Source organism: Globicephala melas, chromosome 20 (genome assembly GCF_963455315.2).
Source record: "Globicephala melas chromosome 20, mGloMel1.2, whole genome shotgun sequence".
In the NCBI taxonomy this organism is placed as follows: Eukaryota; Metazoa; Chordata; class Mammalia; order Artiodactyla; family Delphinidae; genus Globicephala; species Globicephala melas.
Genome location: NC_083333.1, coordinates 39,739,292 through 39,758,812, shown reverse-complemented (window position 1 = coordinate 39,758,812; position 19,521 = coordinate 39,739,292). Strand labels below are relative to the sequence as shown.

The window sequence follows — 19,521 nt, the reverse complement described above, 5'->3', positions numbered from 1 at the left end:
GTCACCACTGTGTTACAGGAAAGGCGTTTGGCCCTTCTATAGCATTTACTGTGACTGGTGTTGCTGATGAAATAGGTTCTCCAGGCAAGCTAATACTAAGTCACTAAATGGAACTAGGATTCAAAATGGCCCTATTTGCCAAGCTTCACACTTGGCACACTTTCAGCTGGGGTGAGGAGTGGGGGCATGAGAAAGGGGCTCAGTAAGTTACTCTGAGTGGGAAGCCCTGGACTAGGTGAAAATAGAAAACTTATATCCTGCACTTAAGTGTGTTTTTTTTTTTTTTTTTGGCTGCGTTGGGTCTTCGTTGCTACGAGCAGGCTTTTCTCTAATTGTGGTGAGCGGGGTCTACTCTCCGTTGCAGTGCGCGAGCTTCTCATTGCGGTGACTTCTCTTTTTGGAGCACGGGCTCTAGAGCGCAGGCTCAGTAGTTGTGGTCCAGGGGCTTAGTTGCTCCGCGGTATGTGGGATCTTCTCAGACTTTTGTCCCCTGCGTTGGCAGGCAGATTCTTAACCACTGCGCCACCAGGGAAGCCCCTCACCCTTAAGTGTTCGATGTCTCCAGTAAGTCACACTCACAGTCACAAATGGAACTATATTTAAACCCTCCTTTAACTAAAAATTCAAGTTCAAATACTGTTCCAACCAGGTTTGGATACATGCATCACTTCCTAGCAATGTGACTTTGGGCAGGTTTCTGCACTTCTGTGCCTCACAAGTTTAGAATCTCATCGGGAAAATGGAACCAATTTCAAGTGGTTGTTGAGTTAATTCATGGGAAGCAGAATTGGTATTGGGCACATAACAGCTCTCAAGTGCTGGCTGTTGCTACAGCTTCTTCAACTTGATGAGGCTTTATCTGTCCTGGTTGCATTTCTCATTCAGTTACCAACATCTGCATGTTCTGGGCAACATTCTAAGCTCTTGGGAAATAGCCATTAACAAAGCAGACAAAATTCTACCAATAGGCCTGTGCTGGGATTGCTAGGTTGGGAATGAATGGCTGATTGGGGCCAGCATTCAGTTTGTAGTTGCTTGTGGGGTAACTTCCCCTGAGGCCTCACAGCTGGGGGAAGTTCGAAGACCAGGAAGCCACCCAGGGGTGGAGTACGGAAGGGCAGGGACTTTACTGAAATGAAAGTGAAAGCAAAGAGCCTGCGTAAGAACCATAAGAAGTGTCTTTCAGGCTCTGCTGGGGAGACCAAAACTCCTCAAAGTGCAAGCAAGACTTTAGTCGCGTTGGACCCTGCCAGTTTGTGCCAGCTCTGAAGCTTCAGCCCTTGCTAACTGGACCTTAGACCATGATGGTGAGAGGAGGGTCTTGGGGGTGGGGGGAATCCAAGAGGAATGCTCCTCTTGGCCAGGAATCTACAGGTATCCCAGGGCCTGGCAGGCAACCCTCTCCCTACCCCCCTCTTACACCTGCTACAGGTCTGGGGAGTGACGGCTGGGATGACCTCTCTGCAAGGGAGTTGGTCCCCTAATCCACTGCCTCAGAGACGGTTCTATAACCTGCATCTCGGGATCGTGAATTCCTTGTGTGGATGTGCATTTTTCTGGAGAAAGAATCCATCGTTTTCATTAGATACTCAAAGGGTTCTGTGACCCCAAAAAGTTTAAGAATTGCTCCAACCTTTATCTCCTGAGATCTTCCTCAACAAGTTCCTCCCCTCCTTATATTTCCATCTAAATGTCACCTTGACCTCTCCTGAGGGCGAGGGGAAGAAGTGTTACCCTGTCTGCTGTGGTCCCCGCTTTCCCAACCCCTGATCGCCCCTGCTCGTGCTAGACTAAGCCCTCTGCGGGCTGGTCCTCTGTCTCAGCCTGTTCACCCTTGATCCTTGTTGCCCAGCACAGTGCCTGGCATGCAGTAGGCGCTCAATAAACAGCTGTTGAGTGAATGAATCTCATTTCCCTAGTTTCTTCAGTATTTCTCCCTGATACTAGCCCGTCTGTTACAAATATATAGGTCTCTTGCTTGGAAATTTTTCATTTGCCCCTCAAATGTTGAAGGAAGACACAGGCTGTAGAGGCCAGCCTGCCTGGTTCCAAATCCTGGTTCCTCCAATTGTGTGGCCCTGGGTAAGTTATTAGCCTCTCTAAAGTTTACGATCTAAGCCCCATTTCCTTATCTATTTGGTGGGAATGATGGTAACACTTCCACACAAGAATACCTACCTGCCACAATTAAACTAAACAATCCCTAAAATACACAGTAAAAACTGAGCACGCTGCTTGGCACATACTGAGTGCTCAATACATGTTCATTATTGTTAATACTGCCAGTTCCCCAGTTCAGCCACCCCTCACTCCTCCCACTCTGGTAAAAGTGCTCTCTTAAAGGGCCTTTACATATTAGAAAGGAAAGAAGGAAGGTGGATTCAGGAAACTGTATTTTTTTATATAAATTTATTTAATTTATTTATTTTTGGCTGTGTTGGGTCTTTGTTGCTGTGCGCGGGCTTTCTCCAGCTGCGACGAGCAGGGGCCACTCTTCGTTGCGGTGCGCGGGCCTCTCATTGCGGTGGCCTCTCTTGTTGCGGAGCACGGGCTCTAGGCACGCGGGCTTCAGTAGTTGTGGCATGTGGGCTCAGTAGTTGTGGCTCATGGGCTCCAGAGTGCAGGTCCAGTAGTTCTGGCGCACGGGCCCAGTTGCTCCGCGGCACGTGGGATCCTCCCGGACCAGGGCTTGAACCCGTGTCCCCTGCATTGGCAGGCAGACTCCTAACCACTGCACCACCAGGGAAGCCCAGGAAACTGTATTTTTTAAATATCACCCTAAATTCATTATTGAGAGACAGTCTATTAATGACACTGTGATGTCTATCTTCCCAGAATTTTTATGCATTAATAAATATCCTCATGAATTAAAACATTTTAAACCATCAGAATAGGGAATGTATAGGCAGCTTTATATTTTGCTTATTGTGAGCATTTTTTCATGTTAAATGTTCTTTATTACTGTCTTTTAATTGCTAAATATTTTATATTTAGCTGTTTCTTGTTGGACGTGTAGATTTCTTTTTTTTTTCCATTGTAAACAAGGCTACTGTAATCATCCTTGTACGTGAACTGACAATCTCCTTAGGATAAGCAGGACTGTTTTTTGTTGCTCAATCTCAGCAGTCATTCTCATGCCTCCTGGCAGAAGGCTTGTTAGCAGCACTGGGCACAGCTGCGGGCTCCTCTGCCTTAAACATGTTGTTCTTCATGCCTGCTCTCCCTCAGGTTTCACTAGCCCCTCCTCTGCATTCTCCTTGGCTGGTTCTTCCTTGTTCCCCTGATCTCTTAGTGTTGGTTGCCCCAGAAATCAGCCCTTGGACCTCTACATGTTGATCTCATTTAATTTTGTGACTTTAAGTATCTCTGCTTGGATAATTTTCAAATTTATACTCATGGCCTGGACCCCTTCCCTGGATGCCACATCATAGAGGCAACCACCACTTTACATCTCTACTGGGATGTCAGATAAGCACTTCATCCCTAATATGTTCAAAGTAAACCCCAATCTCTTCCATCCAACGTATTTCCCATCTCGGCAAATGGCTCTCCTTCCCCTCAGTTGCTCAAGCCTAACAGCTTAGTGTCATCACAGACTTGTCTCTTTCTTCCACATCCTACTTCCAATCCATCAGCAACTTGAATCAATCTAAACTCTTTTGTGTGTGTGTGTGTGTGGCACGCTTGCGCGGCTTGCTGGATCCTAGTTCCCCAGCCAGGGTTTGAACCCGTGTCCCCTGGAGTGGAAGTGTGGAGTCCTAACCACTGGACCGCCAGGGAATTCCCTCAATCAATCTAAACTCTTGACTACGCCTCACCACCTCCACTGCTACCACCTGATCCAGGCCATCAGCATTGCTCACATGGACACTGTCATGGCCTCCTTAGTAGTCTCCCTGTTAGTGCCCTTTCCCCACATCAGTCTGTTCACACAACAGCCAAGTTATCCTGTTAGCATTTAAGCCTGCCTGCAGCCTCCCACCTCACTTTATGTGAAAGGCCCTTCATGGCCCCACTCTGTTTTCTCTGTGACTTTATCTCCCACCACTCCGCCCTCACTCGCTCTGCTCCAGCCACATTGGTCTCCTTGATGTTCCTCAAATACATACAACAAACTCCCACCTCAGGGCCTTTGCACTTGCCGCTCCCTCTGCATAAAACTTTCCCCCACATATACACACGGCTGACTCCTTTATCTCCTTCAAGTATATGATCAAATATCTCAACGAGGCCTACTCTGATCACCCCAGTTAAAACTGTACTCCAACATTCTCTGTCCTCCCTTCTCTGTTTTTGTCCATAACACTTATCACTAACATACTGCAGATTTTACTTATTTATTGTGTTTATTATCTGGCTCATCCCCTAAAATGTAAATTCCACAGGGAAGTTTTGTCTGTTTGGTTCACTACTGTGTCCCCAGAGCCTAGAACAGGGCCCGACACGTGGTAGATGCCTGGTAGCTGATCGTTGCATGAGTGAATAAGGAAGCAAATGAGGGAGGGGACTTCCTGTAGCCCTCCTTTTCTTTTGCCTCTGTTTCATCACTCCTCTTCCTTTGTGTCTATGATGCTACCTAATCCTGGCCCTGGCCCTGACCATGCCTTCTTTTTCTTTTCTTTTTTAACATTTATTTATTTATTTTGGCTGCACCGGGTCTTAGTTGCGGCACATGGGATCTTCGTTGCGGCATGCGGCCTCTTAATTGTGGCATGTGAACTCTTAGTTGTGGCATGCATGTGGGATCTAGTTCCCTGACAAGGGATCGAACCCAGGCCCCCTGCCTGGAACACGGAGTCTTACCCACTGGACCACCAGGGAAGTCCCCATGCCTTCTTTTTCTTCTCTGCATTCCTTTATCTTTCCTGACCCCTGACTAGGTATCTTCAAAGATCACATTTTTAAGGGCTCTGTCCCTGAATGAGTTCTTCCATCCTCTTGGCTTCTACCATTACCACATACTGTTCTAACCCAGAGTCCAAGCCACCAAGTCCTGTCCCTGACACTCTGTGTCTTCAACAGCCTTGGGTTTGACTTACTTTGGCCCATTAGGGCCAAAGTTTTTTTGTTTGTTTGGTTTTGTTTTTTGTGGGTTTTTTTGTTTTGTTTTTGGCCATACCACGTGGCTTCCAGGATCTCAGTTCCCCGGCCACGGATTGAACCCAGGCCACAGCAGTGAAAGCCTGGAATCCTAACCACCAGGCCATCAGGGAACTCCCACCATTAGTTAACCTTGATGAACCTCAGGTTCCTCAACTATCAAATGGGGATTATTAAAATACAAAACATTTAACATAGCACTCATCATATGCCGGGAACTACTTTTCCAAATAAAATTATACATAGGTAGAAATTGCTGTTCCCACTTTACAGATGAAGAAACCAAGGCACAGAGAGTTAAATAACTTGCCCATTGTCTTGGCAGTAGTAAGAGGAGCTGAATGTAAACCCTGGAGTTTTGGCCCCAGAACTTGTGCTCTTAACTGCTATATTACACTGCCTCTCAGTACTGCTATGATGAACACAGATAGCATGAGATTTTATCTTAGGGGTTGTTAGGTTCTAAACTTGGCAAGTAAGGCAGAAGAATGCATGTAGTCAAATGAACCTCAAATCATTAACTCACCCCTAAGTATCCAGAATTTACAGTCTCTCAGTGAGCTCAGTGTAAAACGGATCCCTTTTGTTTTTTCAGTTGAGTACCAGATGGATACTGGCTTGCATTTAGAGACCAAGTTATCATGTTAGTTAAGTAAATAAATAGCATGTGTAGTTGAATTCAAGTAAGTGACTACAATCAGCCTGTGTTGTCCTTAAGAAGTCTGTGATAGAGAAGTTTCAGTTGGGAGTTGGAGACAGGAGGCAGTTTTGTGATACTTAAATGGGATGGAGTCCAACTGTGCTGATCACTTAGCAGGTCCCCAGTAACTACTGGCTCTCTTCCCTTGCCTGCTGGGTCAATGACATTATACCAAATCCTTGGACACCCAAGTCTGCAACCTCAGTGTTGCATCGCCTCTCCAGTCTGTCCCCTCTGTCGCTTTAATACAGCATCCGGAGTCTGGCAGCTTTTCCTCTTGAGATGTACTCATCTGTGTGTGCTCCTTGTGCCCAGTGCCAGAGGTTCAGGTCAGCTCCTGTCACGTCTGTGAGAATTAGAGCCACAGATCTGGGCTTGTTCTCCCCACTCCCCAGTTCCTGCTGCTCCAGTTCATCCTGCCATCACTGCCAGCTTTTTTTTTTTTTTTTTAAGTATAGTTGATTTACAATGTTATGTTAGTTTCAGGCGTACAGCAAAGTGATCCAGTTATACATATATGTATTCTTTTTCAGATTCTTTTCCATTATAGGTTATTGCAAGATATTGAATATAGTTCCCTGTGCTATATACAGTAGGTCCTTGTTTATCTATTTTATACATAATAGTGTGCATCTGCTAATCCCAGACTCCTAATTTATCCGTCCTTCACCCCTTTTCCCCTTTGGTAACCATAAGTTTGTTTCCTATGTCTGTGAGTCTGTTTTTGTTTTGTAAATAAATTAATCTGTGTCTTTTTTTTTAGATTTCACATATAAGTGGTATCATATGGTATTTGTCTTTCTCGACTTACTTCATTTAGTATGGTAATCTCTAGGTCCATCCATTGCTGTAAATGGCATTATTTCATTCTTTTTTATGGCTGAGTAATATTCCTCTGTGTGTGTGTGTGTGTGTGTGTGTGTGTGTGTGTGTACACACACACATATATATATAACACCTTTATTCATCTGTTGATGAACAGTTAACTTGCTTCCATGTCTTGGCTATCATAAATAGTGCTGCTATGAACATTGGGGTGCATGTGTTGTTTTGAATTAGGGTTTTCATCTTTTCCGGATATATGCCCAGGAGCAGGATTGCTGGATCATATGGCAACTCTATTTTTAGTTTTTTAAAGAGCCTCCATACTGTTTTCCATTGTGGCTGCACCAATTTACATTCCCACCAACAGTGTAGGAGAGTTCCCTTTCCTCCACACCCTCTCCAGCCTTTATTATTTATAGACTTTTTTTTTTTTTTTTTTTTTTGTGGTACGCGGGCCTCTCACTGTTTTGGCCTCTCCCGTTGCGGAGCACAGGCTCCTGACGCGCAGGCTCAGCGGCCATGGCTCACGGGCCCAGCCGCTCTGCGGCATGTGGGATCTTCCCAGACCGGGGCACGAACCCGTGTCCCCTGCATCGGCAGGCGGACCCTCAACCACTTGCGCCACCCGGGAAGCCCCTATTTATAGACTTTTTAAGGATGGCCATTCTGACTGGTGTGAGGTGATACTTCATTGTAGTATTCATTCGCATTTTTCTAATAATTAGCAATATTGAGCATCTTTTCATGTGCCTGTTGGCCACCTGTATGTCTTCTTTGAAGAAATATCTATTTAGGTCTTCTGTCCATTTTTTGATGACCGGATTGCGCTCTTTTCAACACTGTGTCCATCACCTCACTCCCCCTTTCAGAAATCTTCACCAGTTCCCCATTTTCCCACTGATAAACTCTCTGGCCTGAATTGTTTTGTTTGTTTGTTTGTTTTTCCTTGTATCCATTCACCAGTGGATGGACGTTTTTGAATGTTTTTTTAAAACTGTAATTATGAAGCTTTTAAAACTAAATTTACTTATTTATTTATTTAAAGCTATTTATTAAATAGCATTGCCAATTACTAGATTTTCAAACAATATGTATAATTAGATCAAGATTTAAAGCAGAAGTAAAAAGAGGATGGATTAAAGACTGAATCCAACTTTTATTTTTCATATTTATTTAAAATCAAGCCATCTGGGCTTCCCTGGTGGCGCAGTGGTTGAGAGTCCGCCTGCCGATGCAGGGGACACGGGTTCGTGGCCCGGTCCGGGAAGATCCCACATGCCGCGGAGCAGCTGGGCCCGTGAGCCATGGCCGCTGAGCCTGCGCATCCAGAGCCTGTGCTCCGCAACGGGAGAGGCCACAACAGTGAGAGGCCCGCGTACCGCAAAAAAATAAAATAAAATAAAGCCATCTTTTTCAAATAAAAATCCAGATTTCTGGTTTCCCTTAGAAATGGGAAGATATAGGATACTGAGACCACATTCCATGTGAAAAAACTTGGCTAGAGCCGAGAAGGGGTTGCCACTTTAGTTGGGACATGCTGTCTGCAGGATGTAAGAGTCCCCACCTCTCCATATCACACTGCACCTGCTCCCCTGACTCATTGATGTCATGTAACTGACCCTGAAAGTCACTGATTATTTCTCACTACTCATTAATTGGCATTATTTGGTCAAGCCCTAGTTTTCTTCTGCTTAAAATAGAGTGAACTCACATTGAATTATTCAACGCCCACTGTAATATGTTCCCGTTCTGTCATTCGTTCACTTCATTCATTCACTCACTTCATTCATTCATTCAACACGGGTTTACTGAATGCCTGTTTTGTGCCAGGGACTCTGCTGAACACTTGGGACACAGAGATGGCCAGGACAGAGTCCCGTCCTCCCCAGTGAGCTCACACTTCCCTGAGCTGACCTTATTTATCAGGCTTCCAACCACAGGGTGAGCTCTCCATCCCACAAACAAAGGTGCATTTATTCCCATCCCTGGTGTCACTCCCCTGCCCATTTGTCAGCTCTCTCTGGATCTGCTCCAAATCACACCCAGCCTGAAAGGCTGCTTGGTACAGCAGAAAGGGTGGCAGTCATGGGACAAGCTGGGAGATGTGGGGTAAATTACTCGCCTACTCTGAGTTTGATTTCTTCACTGTAAAGCATAGACTAAGAGTCGAGAGTCAGACTGCCTAGGGCCAGATGACTTCAGGTAAGTCACTTGATCTCTCTGAGCTACTGTTGCCTCATCTGCAAAATAAGAAGAGGGTGTTTATTTCATAAGGTTGTTGCAAGACATGAGTGGTATAATCCATATAAAGGGCTTAGCACATGTTAGCTGATAGTCTTATGACATCTTGCAGCTGTAAGCTCCTACTACTCCTCGAGGCCTCCCTAGTTGTGTTAACCCCTTTGGGACGGTCCCTCCTCCAAATTCCCGCTGTCCTCCACCATCAGTCGTGTGATTGTGCACTGTCTTGAGTACTGTTTGTTTGTCTGTTTGAAATATTTATTTATTTATTTTGGCCGTGCTGGGTCTTAGTTGCAGCATGCAGGATCTTCGTTGCGGCATACGGACTCTTAGTTGTGGCATGCGTGCGGGATCTAGTTCCCCGACCAGGGGTCGAACCCAGAGAGGCTGCATTGGGAGTGCAGTCTTACCCACTGGACCACCAGGGAAGTCCCTTGAGTACCGTTTTATACGGGCCTAAGCGCTGGACCCTTTTCTTCCACTGCCTGTGTCGTGCCCAGTACCTCATAGCAGGAGCTCAATCAGTGTTCGTTAAACTCTGGGTCTCCAGGAATGACCCAGCCGTGGCTGCTGCAAAGGCTCCTGCCTTTCAGAGCAGCTGCGATGGGGGCAGCCAGGCTGGGCCAGGACAAGCCCAGGGCAAGGTAAAGGGGTTGGGCTGTTCTCGGGCTGAGCACCAACTCTGCTCCTGGAGTGTCCAGAATAGCGGCCCCCTTTCCCTGGGTCATTCATTCTCTGGAAAGGCAGGTGGATGTCTGGTTGTTCCCCTCTGCTCCAATAGGCCCTCCAAGCCCTTCAGGAGGAACAGGCCAAACTAAAGACCAGGCTACAGGAGCTGAAAAGGAAGCTCAGGGACAACCCCCAAGACAAGGTAAGCTGGGAGGGGGTATGGCCTGGTAGAAAGAGCTGGGGAGGTCTTGGTTTCACTACTGCCTCTGCCATTTCCGTGCTGTGTGACCTCGAGTGTGTTACTTGAACTCTCTGAACCTGTCTGCTTCTCTGTAAAGTGGAGCTACCTACCTCACAGGCTTGTGTGAGGACAAACTAAGATTTTGTATGTAAAGTGCCAGTACATGCTTGGCCCACATTCATCCGCTTAGTTACCCAGCTCTTCTTTCAGTGTTCATCCCTGGCACTCAGCATCAGTGGCATGTAATTGAGGGTGCTTTCCTCCTGGGAGTGGGGCGCTCTCCCAACCCTGAAATCTGCATCAGCCTCTCCTCCCCCACCTCCAGGTCCCATTCCCAGTGCCTGAGACCCCCCTGGTGTTCCGAGGAGACATTCAGCAGGGCAAGGAAACAACCAAGTCTGTGGTTTCTAACCTGCGGATCTGTTACCCTCTGCCTGGAGGCTCTGCTCTGGTCACCTTTGATGACCCCAATGGTGAGCTCCGGGAAACCTTGGGAGGGAGGCTGGGAGGCTTCCTAAGTACTGACCCTGCTCCCCCACCCAGTGGCCAAGCAGGTGCTGCAGCAGACGGAGCACACGATCAATGTGGAAGGGTTCCGACTGCGGGTGCAGGTCCAGCCCTTGGAGCTGCCCATGCTGACCACCATCCAGGTGACAGAATGGCAGGGCCCTGGGATCTGCACGGGCCCCCATGCACCTGGGCACAAGGGAGTGGGGTGTGCCTGGGATGACTCCCTCCTGCCTCCCCCTAGGTGTCCAGCCAGATGAATGAACAGAGAGTACTGGTCAGTGGGTTTCCTGCCGGGCTTAAGCTAAGTGAGGAGGAGCTGCTGGACAAGCTGGAGATCTTCTTTGGCAAGAGCAAGAACGGGGGTGGCGATGTGGAGACACGGGAACTGCTGCAAGGCAGTGTCATGCTGGGCTTCGCTAAGGATACAGGTAAGGGCCTTGTCGGCGAGATGAGAGCAGAGGCACCAGGCCACAGGAGGGGGGAGCCCTTGATGCTGAAGGTCCCCCGCTCCCTGTCCCTGCAGTGGCCCAGCACCTGTGCCAGATGGGCCAGTTCACAGTGCCACTGGGTAAGCAGCAGTTCCCTCTGAGAGTCTCTCCCTACGTGAGTGGAAAGATCCAGAAGGCTGAGGTAAGTGGGAAGGTGGAAGATGGGGACTGGACCCGGTAACCGGTCTGCCTGCCAGAAACTTGCCCAAGGAAGGACCACAGCCCCGAAACCCCACTGACCTACCCACTGCCAACCTCTCCAGGCCTCCTGCCCCCTCCCATACTCCTACGGTCACCACCTGCCCCGCCCTCTGCCCCGCCCCGACCCCCCAGCCCAACCTGCACGAGCCCTTGCCCAGCTCCTGGCTCCTTTTCCAGGTCAGGTCCCTGCCAGTGCCCCACTCGGTGCTGGTGCTCAACATTCCTGATGTCCTGGATGGCCCGGAGCTACAAGACGTCCTGGAGATCCACTTCCAGAAGCCCACCCGTGGGGGTGGGGAGGTGGAAGCCGTGGCAGTCATGCCCCTGGGACAGCAGGGCCTGGCAGTCTTCACTGCCAAGTTGGGCTAGGAGCCTGCCCTGCTCATCACCCCCCGCCCCTCTGCCAAGGTTCTCAAACGAGGCTGGGGTTGGACGCATATACAGGAGAGAGAGATCATGCCGGTCAACGGCAGGAGGGACTATGAGTTGTGAAACGCTGCCCCGAGAACAGTAAAAGCGCCTGCATTGCACGATCTTCCTCATTTCATTTCAAGAAAGGAAACTCGATTAGGCCATGGAAGAAGGCTAGGGGGAGGGAGAAACCCTAGCCTTCCACTAGCAGCACTGGCCTTCCACAAGCTCCCCTTCCCGTCCACTATCAGAGGCAACATCCAGCACCCAGGGTTTGGCTTTTTATTGACACAAACACAAAGGCAGCTTCGGTAACCATAACGGGGTGGGTACACAAAAGTGAAAATCGCACTTCACACATTTAGGCCTCGTTCAGATGAAGAGGCTGAGCCCCTCCCCCCACCTCCCAATGGCAGTGGCTTGGGCAATCACCCGCCCTAATTCCAGATCCAAGGGCAGAGGGACTTACACCCCTAGCCCCGGGAAGTCCCCACTTTGGTTCCAGTGGCCCAGGTCCTAAACCTCCGCTTTGACCCCCTGTTCCATCTCCCCACCCCTGTAAACAAAGTTTGGGGCTGAGTCTGAAAAGCTGCCTCCCTGCTCTGAGGAGACAGTGGGCCTCCGTGACTACATGGGGAACGTGCTTCGATTTTTACTTTGGTCCCAGAACAAGAGGCAGATGGCATCGCCTCTCAGAGCTCTGGCTGGTAAGTGGCACACTTAGCTGCAAGGCTGAAAAAGCTTCCCCGCCTCTTCCGCCTCAACCACCATAGAGAAACGACAGCCCCAGAAGACAGGACATGGCACAGGCCCCCGGAGGCTAGGGGCTGGCCCCCCACACACCGGCACACACACAGATTTTTGGCAGTGCTATGGGACTGGGGAGCAGCGAAACCCCAGCTCCAGCAGAACAAGGAAGGCACTGGGGAGGACGGGGGCAGGAGGTGTGAGGCAGGGACCCCTACACACACAAGCAAGCTTTCCATTGCTAAGGCACTGAGAACAAATCCAGAGAACTCAGTGAAGAGGAGAGGGCTCCGTGTCCCTCCCATAGAGTGGTGACCTAGGGCAGCAGGTCTGACTCCCGCCCCTGCTGGAAGGGGCACCCCTGCTGGAGAGTGGCAGAACCCCTGGAGGTGGGAGAAGCCGATTGTGCTCGAGAAATTGGGGACAAGAGGACGAGGCCTTACAACAAGGTGGGCGCTGGCTGGCCCGGGTTGAAGGGACACTAGGGCGACACAGGGACATGCTGGACTCACACAGATTGGCCCCATATCCTGAGCTGGCATTTCGATTCTTTGGGGAGGTGTGGGGCGGGGGCAGGAGGGCAGACGAGGCGGAGGCGGAAGCACAGGGAACAGGACGGGAAGGGATTGGCTAACCTTGGCACAAAAGCAGCACAGCGAGGCCCGGGGAAAGGGTGGGGGCAGGAAGTGGCCGGCCTCTCTCTGACCCTCCCTGTCCCCTTGGCAGGGCCCAGACATCCAAGTGGTCACTTCCCAACCTCTTCAGAGGGCAGGAAGCGGGGAGGGGGAAGCCCTGACTAAAGAGGAAGAACAGGACAGGGGAGAGGACATCACCGCAGAGACCTTGGGGGGAAAGAGGGCAGCGCATTGTGATAGAGGATGAACCGCGAGGGTCTGGTGGCCAACAGCACATGGCTTCCCAGCTTCTCTCTTCCCCGGGCCCTGAGGGTCTCCCAGCCCCCTGCCTAGTTCTCCTTCTCCGGCCCAGGCACCAGGAGGACTTTGCCCACGTTCCTCTTCTCCTGCATCTGCCTCATGGCATCCGCCACCTGGAGAGGAAGACAAGACTCTGCTCCCAGCGCCATTCGGCCCATCCAGGGAGCTGGCCTAAAGGAGTCAGCCCTCCTCCTCCCACGACTCCTCCCCTAGGGACCCCAGCCTTCACAGCTCCTATCCAGGCCCTCCCTGCAGGGCCATCACACTCACCTTCTCGAAGGGCCACACGGAGTCGATGTGGGGTTTGATGTGGCCCTGGTTGTACAGAGCCACGAGGCGGGCCACCACACCGCTGACCAGCTCCGTCTCGCCCTCCAGGTAGCCCAGGTGGAAGCCACACACGGCTCGGTTGGCCGGCAGCAGCTGCAGAGCTGTCACACTGAACTGATTCCACCATGTGCGCGCCACGGCCATCAGGTTCCGCTTGGGGCCCGTTAGCAAGTTGGCCATTCCTGAGGGACGAGGAGACACATCCTGTGAATCCAGGTGCCAGGCACATCCCTGTGTGTCTGGATCCAAGCTCATCTGCCCCCCGCGGGCCCCTTACAATTATCCATACCGGCACCCGGGAGTGACAGGAGCACCTCCCACCTGCTGGCTACCTGGCCCAGATGGACTCTAGCCGACTCAAAGATTGCTCTAAGCTTTATATACTTGTTTATTTTTGGTGTGAAGTAGTTTTTTAAATGGAAATGCAACTTGCCCAAGAAGCCCAGGAGGTAGGACAGAGGAAGGCAGACTGGTTGACACTGCATCAGGAATAATCCCCAAACAAGAACACAGAGAGAACACAGAACTTGCTATGACTCATGAATGAGAAGGCGAGTAGCTACACCCAGGAGGGAGCGATGTGAAAGCAACATCCAGCACCAGGCTAACCGTGATGCTTCCCACAGAGCGCCAGAGTCTCTGTCCGTTCTGCATTCAAAAGCCCTGGGCCCCTATATCCTACCCCTCAGACCCCACCCTGCTTCCCCTAACTCCCCTTCCAGCCCGGCCCACCAACTCACCATAAGTGACTACTTTGCCCATGGGTTTGAGGAGGTTGTAGCCCTTGGCCGTATCTGACCCGCCCAGAGGGTCCAGGACGATGTCCACTCCTGTCAGAAAGTAGGGGGCCCAGGAAGAGCATTAGGATTCACAGATCTGGAGACGCCCCTCCCTGTCCCATGCCATCCTAGCCCTTCCCACTCCCTGACCCCACCTTTGGGAGAGATCTTCTTGATCTCCTCTACGTAGTCAGTCGTGTGGTAGTCGATGGGGTGTGTGACTCCGCTCTCCTTCAGCACCTCATGCTTGCCGGCTGAGGCCGTTCCGAACACCATCACGTTCTCTACTGTACGGCACAGCTGCACGGCAGCCATACCCACACCCCCTAAAGCAAGACACTTTCATAAAGGGGGGATATAGAGTCGTCCAGCCACCACTCTCCATTCTCACCTCTCAAGGATCCAGCCCATCACCTTCATTTTGCCTGGGCTCATCTTGAGGCTTTCTCTCCCATCATTCCATGTCTAATTTCCAAGATTGAGAATTGGGGGGAAGGTGGCTGGGAAGGAGGGGGTGCTGGGCAAGGGCACGTTGCTATGGGTAGCACACCAGGCTGGACCTGGTGGCTGAATGCTACCACGGCAACAACACTGCAGAGGCCTCTGGGCACCATAGGCCGAGGCAGCTAGTGTTGCCATGACAACAGTCCAGACAAGCAGCAGGGAAGAGGCCCGGAAGGAGATCTGGGTGGGGTAAGGAAAAGGGATAAATGGAGGGTGCCTGTCACCTGCAGCCATGTGTACCAAGACGCTGTGGCCAGGCCGTAGGTTGCCAAAGTCAAAGAGGACCATGTAGGCTGTGATATAATTGACCAGCAACGCAGCAGCTTCTTCAAAGGTCATGGCCTCAGGCATTAGGAAGGTCTGGGCCGAAGGCACAGTCACCTCCTCCTGCCACATGCCTGACCGGATCAACACCATCACCCGGTCCCCGACCTTGAAAAATGAAAAAAGAAACTGATTCACTTTGCTGTACAGCAGAAACTAACACAACATTGTAGATCAACTATACTTTAATTAAAAAAATTAAAAAAAAGAATGGAAAAAGAGCATCATTCATTCACTCATTCATTCACCCACTGGTAATTTATGACCTTCTACTATGCACAAGGCCCTCTTCCTGGCAATGAAGTAATAGTACAAGCAGCAGCAGTACTCGTGGTAATGGTTATAATAATAACAATAGTAATAATAATATCATCAATAACAACTTATCTTTATTGACTGCTTACCAAGGCCAGGCCCTATTGTAAGTGCTCTACATATAAACGCTCAATCCTCACGTCAGCCCCCTGAGGAAGATACTATCCTTATCTCCATTTTACAGATCTTACACTTTATTATTGTGTAAGATCCCTGAATGCAAGAAGCTTACAAGTTAGGGCAGCATGAAATATTGAAGAGACCAAACTGCTTAGGTTTAAAAAAAAAATGGGCTCCACTGTTTACTGACGCTATGACCTTGGGCAAATAAAAATTATCTAACCTTTTTGAGCCCCAGTTTTCCTATCTGTAAAACAGGGCAGTTAATGAGGATTAAGTAGCAAAAAATCAGTGGTTTTTAGCCTAATGTCTGACACATAGTAAGAACTTCGTAGTGTTAGCTGATAATAAGGACAACAATGATGACAATATCAGAAGCAAGGAGGGGAGGTCACCAATCCATTAACTGAAGGAAGAGGGCCGTATGCTGTAAGGGCCAGACCAAAGTGCAGGTAAAGGCCTCTGAGCAGTTAGGGCTGTTACCTCAGGAGAAGGATCTGAGCCGCCACTGGGGGCTCAGAAAGAAGCTTCACCCAGAGACTGGGGGGAGGAGTGATGGCCAAGGAGAGCCACACAATCCCACCTACCAGGAAAAGGCATCCCCCCTCCCCTTCCCCATACCCTCAGCCACCTGCACAAGAGCCTCCTTGCAGGAGGGAAAGGGAGCAAAGGAAGCAGAACCTTCCCCTCCAGTTTAACAACTGGGGTCAAGGGGAGGATAGGGGAAAGGGGTCAGTCTCCAGAGGAAGGCCTCTCATGGTCCTCTGAAGAGCATGGAGAGGGAGGTGTGGGTGCTGTTCCAGGACAATCCGAGTCTGTCTTGGTCCCTGCCAGGAATGATGGGAATTCTGTACATTAACGAGACTTGGGATCCATGGGGCAGGGGGATGGGACTCCCACACATACCCTTTTTCATGTCCACACTCCATTGAGGAGGAGTACTGAGGGCAGAGTAGGACCCTTCTCTGCAAGCACTGGCCTGAGACGAGGTCTGAGCAATGGAAGCATCCCACCCCAGGACTCAGGACTAGTGGACTCAGAAATAACCCAGGAGAGCTGGGGAAAGTGTAGTGGTCAGTCCAGGTGGTGGCCAGTCGCAGATTTGGCCCAGAACAAGGTCCACTTACCCAGGCTAATGCTCACCCCTCAGCCCATTACAGGGCAGGCCCATGACCCTTCCCCAGCCCAGATATCAGGAGGGAGCGGGGGCTCTCCCCTCCGAATCCAGCCTCTTACATCATATTCTTACCCTGGACAGGATATCCTGTATTTACGAAGCGGAAAGTGTGGGGAGAAGAGGTTAGGTGGTTGGCCTTCAGCAGTAACATGAACTATTACTCCCCCAACCAAAAAAAAAAAAAAAATTCTTCTTAGCACCTTCTTCTTCTTAGAGTAGGATTATTTAGAAGTCAGTGGAAAGGGTGGGGCCAGAGCTGATTCCACAGAGAAGCCCTTTAAGGAGGAAGAAGACGTATGCCTGTACAATAAATCCAAAAATTCCAGCTCTGAGCTCTGGGACCCACAGGTCTGGCAAGAAGAAAGTCTGCATTTGATGAGTCTCTCTTGCAGGGGCCAGATTTGAAAAGAAACCCCTAAACAAATGACGTGCAAAGGCCTCACCCCAAGTCTCTCAAAAAGTTGACCATTTGAAACTCTCCGGTGCCTGGGGCTGTCGCCAAGATTAATGATAAACAAAAAGGAGTCACAGACCGGCAGAGCTGGGCCAACCTGCTCCCGGTGCCACACCCCCCTCCCCAGCCCAAATGGGCACCGGCCCGGTTTCTCAGTAGAGGGTCCTCTACGAGAAGACAGAGGTGGGTTCCGCCCAAAGTTCCCAAGGGCAGGCCGGGGTCGTGGTCCGCTGGCTGAGTCACCGGAGGAGGAGACAGTGCAGTCACGGGAGACAGAGAGCCCAAGACAAAGATCCAGACACCCAATCTCGCCCCCCACCCCACCCCACCCCGTCCCCACTCTCACCCCCACCCACCCCCGATCAGACTGGCAGTATAAGGCCGGTGCGCGGGAGGAAGGGGTGGCAGACTCCCTCTCCTCCATGATGGGCGTGCCTGTCTCTAAGGCCCTGCTCTGGGAGGGGCCGCCTCACACCCCCACAGACCACGGGGCTGCATGTGACTAGGGCTCTGGCACGGCCCTGCGCCCCCGCCCAACCCCGACTATATAGCTCTTCAGGCTCCCTCGCGGGAAAAAGGTACCGACCGTCACTCAGAGTCACAGACCACAATTACCCGCGGAGTGTTTAGTGGGCAGGGGTACAGGATAGGTTTCACGGGTGGTGGGAGGGGGCCTTAAAGGTCATTGTGCGCATGCGCATAGGCTCCTTATTGTTTCCCCACCCATCCAGCACCAGCACCGTTTCGGGGCGGCGGCCACAATTAAAATGTTTGGGGAGGGGGCAATTACTTCATCTCAATCTCCCACCCCCAAATATAAATCCAGTTTTCCAGGAGCCTCAGAGCACAGGCTCCTTTCCTACGTCTTCCATGCCCGTCTACCCGGGTTCGTGCCAGTTTTCCCCGGCTCTGCCACACCTATGGCGCCCGCCCACTCGTGCCCCACTGCCCCGTGGCCCGCGCAGCCTCTCCCTGCCCTGCCCTGCACTGGCCCGCTCACCTTGCGGTCGTTAACTCCCTCTCCCACAGCGATCACCACGCCCGCGCCCTCCATGCCTGGAGTGAGGGGCAGCGGCGGCAGCCGGTCGTACAGCCCCTGCCGGGCCATAAGGTCGGCGAAGTTGAGCCCGCAGGCCTTGACGCGCAGCGTCAGCTGGCCGGTCCCGGGGGCCGGGGGAGCGGCCGGCCGGGTCTGCAACTTCACCTTGTCGTAGCCACCGAAGCCGGTGAGCACCAGGCAGCGCAGCGGCGGCGGCGAAGGGGCGACGGGCCCCTCGGAGGCCGCGGGTGGCTGGGCGTCGCCGGCTGCCTCCTCCGCCTTCGGGAGCTGCGAAGAGGCATCTTCTCCAGCCTCTGCCTCGGCCACCGCCACCACGGTGGCCGCCTCGGCTACCTCTCTCTCGGCGGACATGGCTGGGACGCTCGACGTGCGCGCACAGCTGGACCGAGAGTGCACCGCTGGGGAAGGCGGGGCGCGAGTCAGGACTTGCTAAGGCTGCCGACTCCGAGCGGGCGGGGCGGGGCGCCGGGACGGGGGCGGGGCCTCGAGCGCGGACTTAAAGGGCCAGGGCCACCGTGCAGGTGCGGCGCGAGCGCGAGAAGTGGAGAGGAGGCGCTTATTGGGTACGGGCCCACGCGAGGTCCTTCTTGGGATCATGAAGACTGCGAGTTAATTTACTTATTTATTCATAATAATTAAGCTAAAAATATATTAAGGGACAGTCTGAAGGACGATCCCAAAACCTGAGCTTACATCAGATGTGGGGAGCCAGCCACCTGTGGAGCGGAACCCAACCGAGTTGTTCCTCAGGCTCTGACACGACCCATATGAGACCCATTCTTTGCTTGCAGTGGCAAACTTGGAGCAGGGTGACCGAGCCATCTGACTTTGTTAAAGCTCTGTACTTCAATTGTCCTTTCTGTAAAATGGTGATGGTGTTGCTTGCTCTAATTAATCTAATTAATCTTCGGATGCTGTGCTCATCTGCTTCGACATTAGCCGACCAGAAACACTGGACAGTGTCCTCAAGAAGGTGGGAGCCTAGGGAAGCAGGACGGCTAGACTGACGGGGACCAGAAAACACATGGGCCAGGAGGAGGGAATTACAGCTGAGCATGGCCATCAGGGAGAGTGTGTGTGAAGCTCTCACCCTCCCCAATCCCCCCCTGACTTCCTGGAAATCAGTCCTCAGAGCTGGATATGGCATCTGGGGGAGATGGGGGACAACAGGGAGGAGTACTCAAGGGACTTCTCGTCCACCCTCCCCATCTCCTTGGGTGTGGGAGCCCCAGATGGAGGGGATAGGAATGCTGCTGTTGGAGCTCAGGAAAGCCCTGTGGTCTCCTCTCCAGGCCCCTATCTCCATGAGAAAAGCCCATGGTGAATGGACAGAAGTCGGCTAAGGCAGCCCCAGTTCCCAGGGAGGGGAAGGGAGGGCGGGATTGGTCTG

General features: G+C 51.5%; 2 protein-coding genes across 2 annotated transcripts; one reads left to right on the top strand and one right to left on the bottom strand.

Moving 5' to 3' along the window:
• The first annotated feature begins 1,159 nt into the window (after positions 1-1,159).
• On the top strand, positions 1,160-11,505 carry IFI35 (interferon induced protein 35). Its single transcript, XM_030840126.2, has 7 exons — positions 1,160-1,307; positions 9,648-9,737; positions 10,102-10,249; positions 10,320-10,426; positions 10,528-10,714; positions 10,810-10,916; positions 11,153-11,505. The coding sequence occupies exons 1-7, from the start codon at positions 1,302-1,304 to the stop codon at positions 11,342-11,344; spliced, it is 837 nt and encodes a 278-aa protein (XP_030695986.1). The 5' UTR covers positions 1,160-1,301; the 3' UTR covers positions 11,345-11,505.
• A 153-nt stretch (positions 11,506-11,658) lies between these two features.
• On the bottom strand, positions 11,659-18,579 carry VAT1 (vesicle amine transport 1). The gene is made up of 6 exons (XM_030840124.2): positions 18,072-18,579; positions 14,906-15,113; positions 14,333-14,503; positions 14,139-14,228; positions 13,339-13,580; positions 11,659-13,181 (listed from the first exon to the last, which is right to left on the bottom strand). Exons 1-6 carry the CDS (start codon positions 18,480-18,482, stop codon positions 13,098-13,100), a joined length of 1,206 nt encoding a protein of 401 aa, XP_030695984.1. The 5' UTR covers positions 18,483-18,579; the 3' UTR covers positions 11,659-13,097.
• Between the last annotated feature and the right edge of the window lie 942 nt (positions 18,580-19,521).

What these genes read in the sequence shown, in the direction of transcription:
- IFI35 (XM_030840126.2), top strand. An exon ending in CACCTTTGATGACCCCAATG is followed by an intron (nt 10,250 to 10,319) that starts GTGAGCTCCGGG and finishes TCCCCCACCCAG; the next exon opens with TGGCCAAGCAGGTGCTGCAG. An exon ending in GGGCTTCGCTAAGGATACAG is followed by an intron (nt 10,715 to 10,809) that starts GTAAGGGCCTTG and finishes CTGTCCCTGCAG; the next exon opens with TGGCCCAGCACCTGTGCCAG.
- VAT1 (XM_030840124.2), bottom strand. Translation starts at nt 18,482, where the DNA reads ATGTCCGCCGAGAGAGAGGTAGCCGAGGCGGCCACCGTGGTGGCGGTG. An exon ending in CAAGAAGATCTCTCCCAAAG is followed by an intron (nt 14,229 to 14,332) that starts GTGGGGTCAGGG and finishes ACTTTCTGACAG; the next exon opens with GAGTGGACATCGTCCTGGAC. An exon ending in CCGTGTGGCCCTTCGAGAAG is followed by an intron (nt 13,182 to 13,338) that starts GTGAGTGTGATG and finishes CTTCCTCTCCAG; the next exon opens with GTGGCGGATGCCATGAGGCA.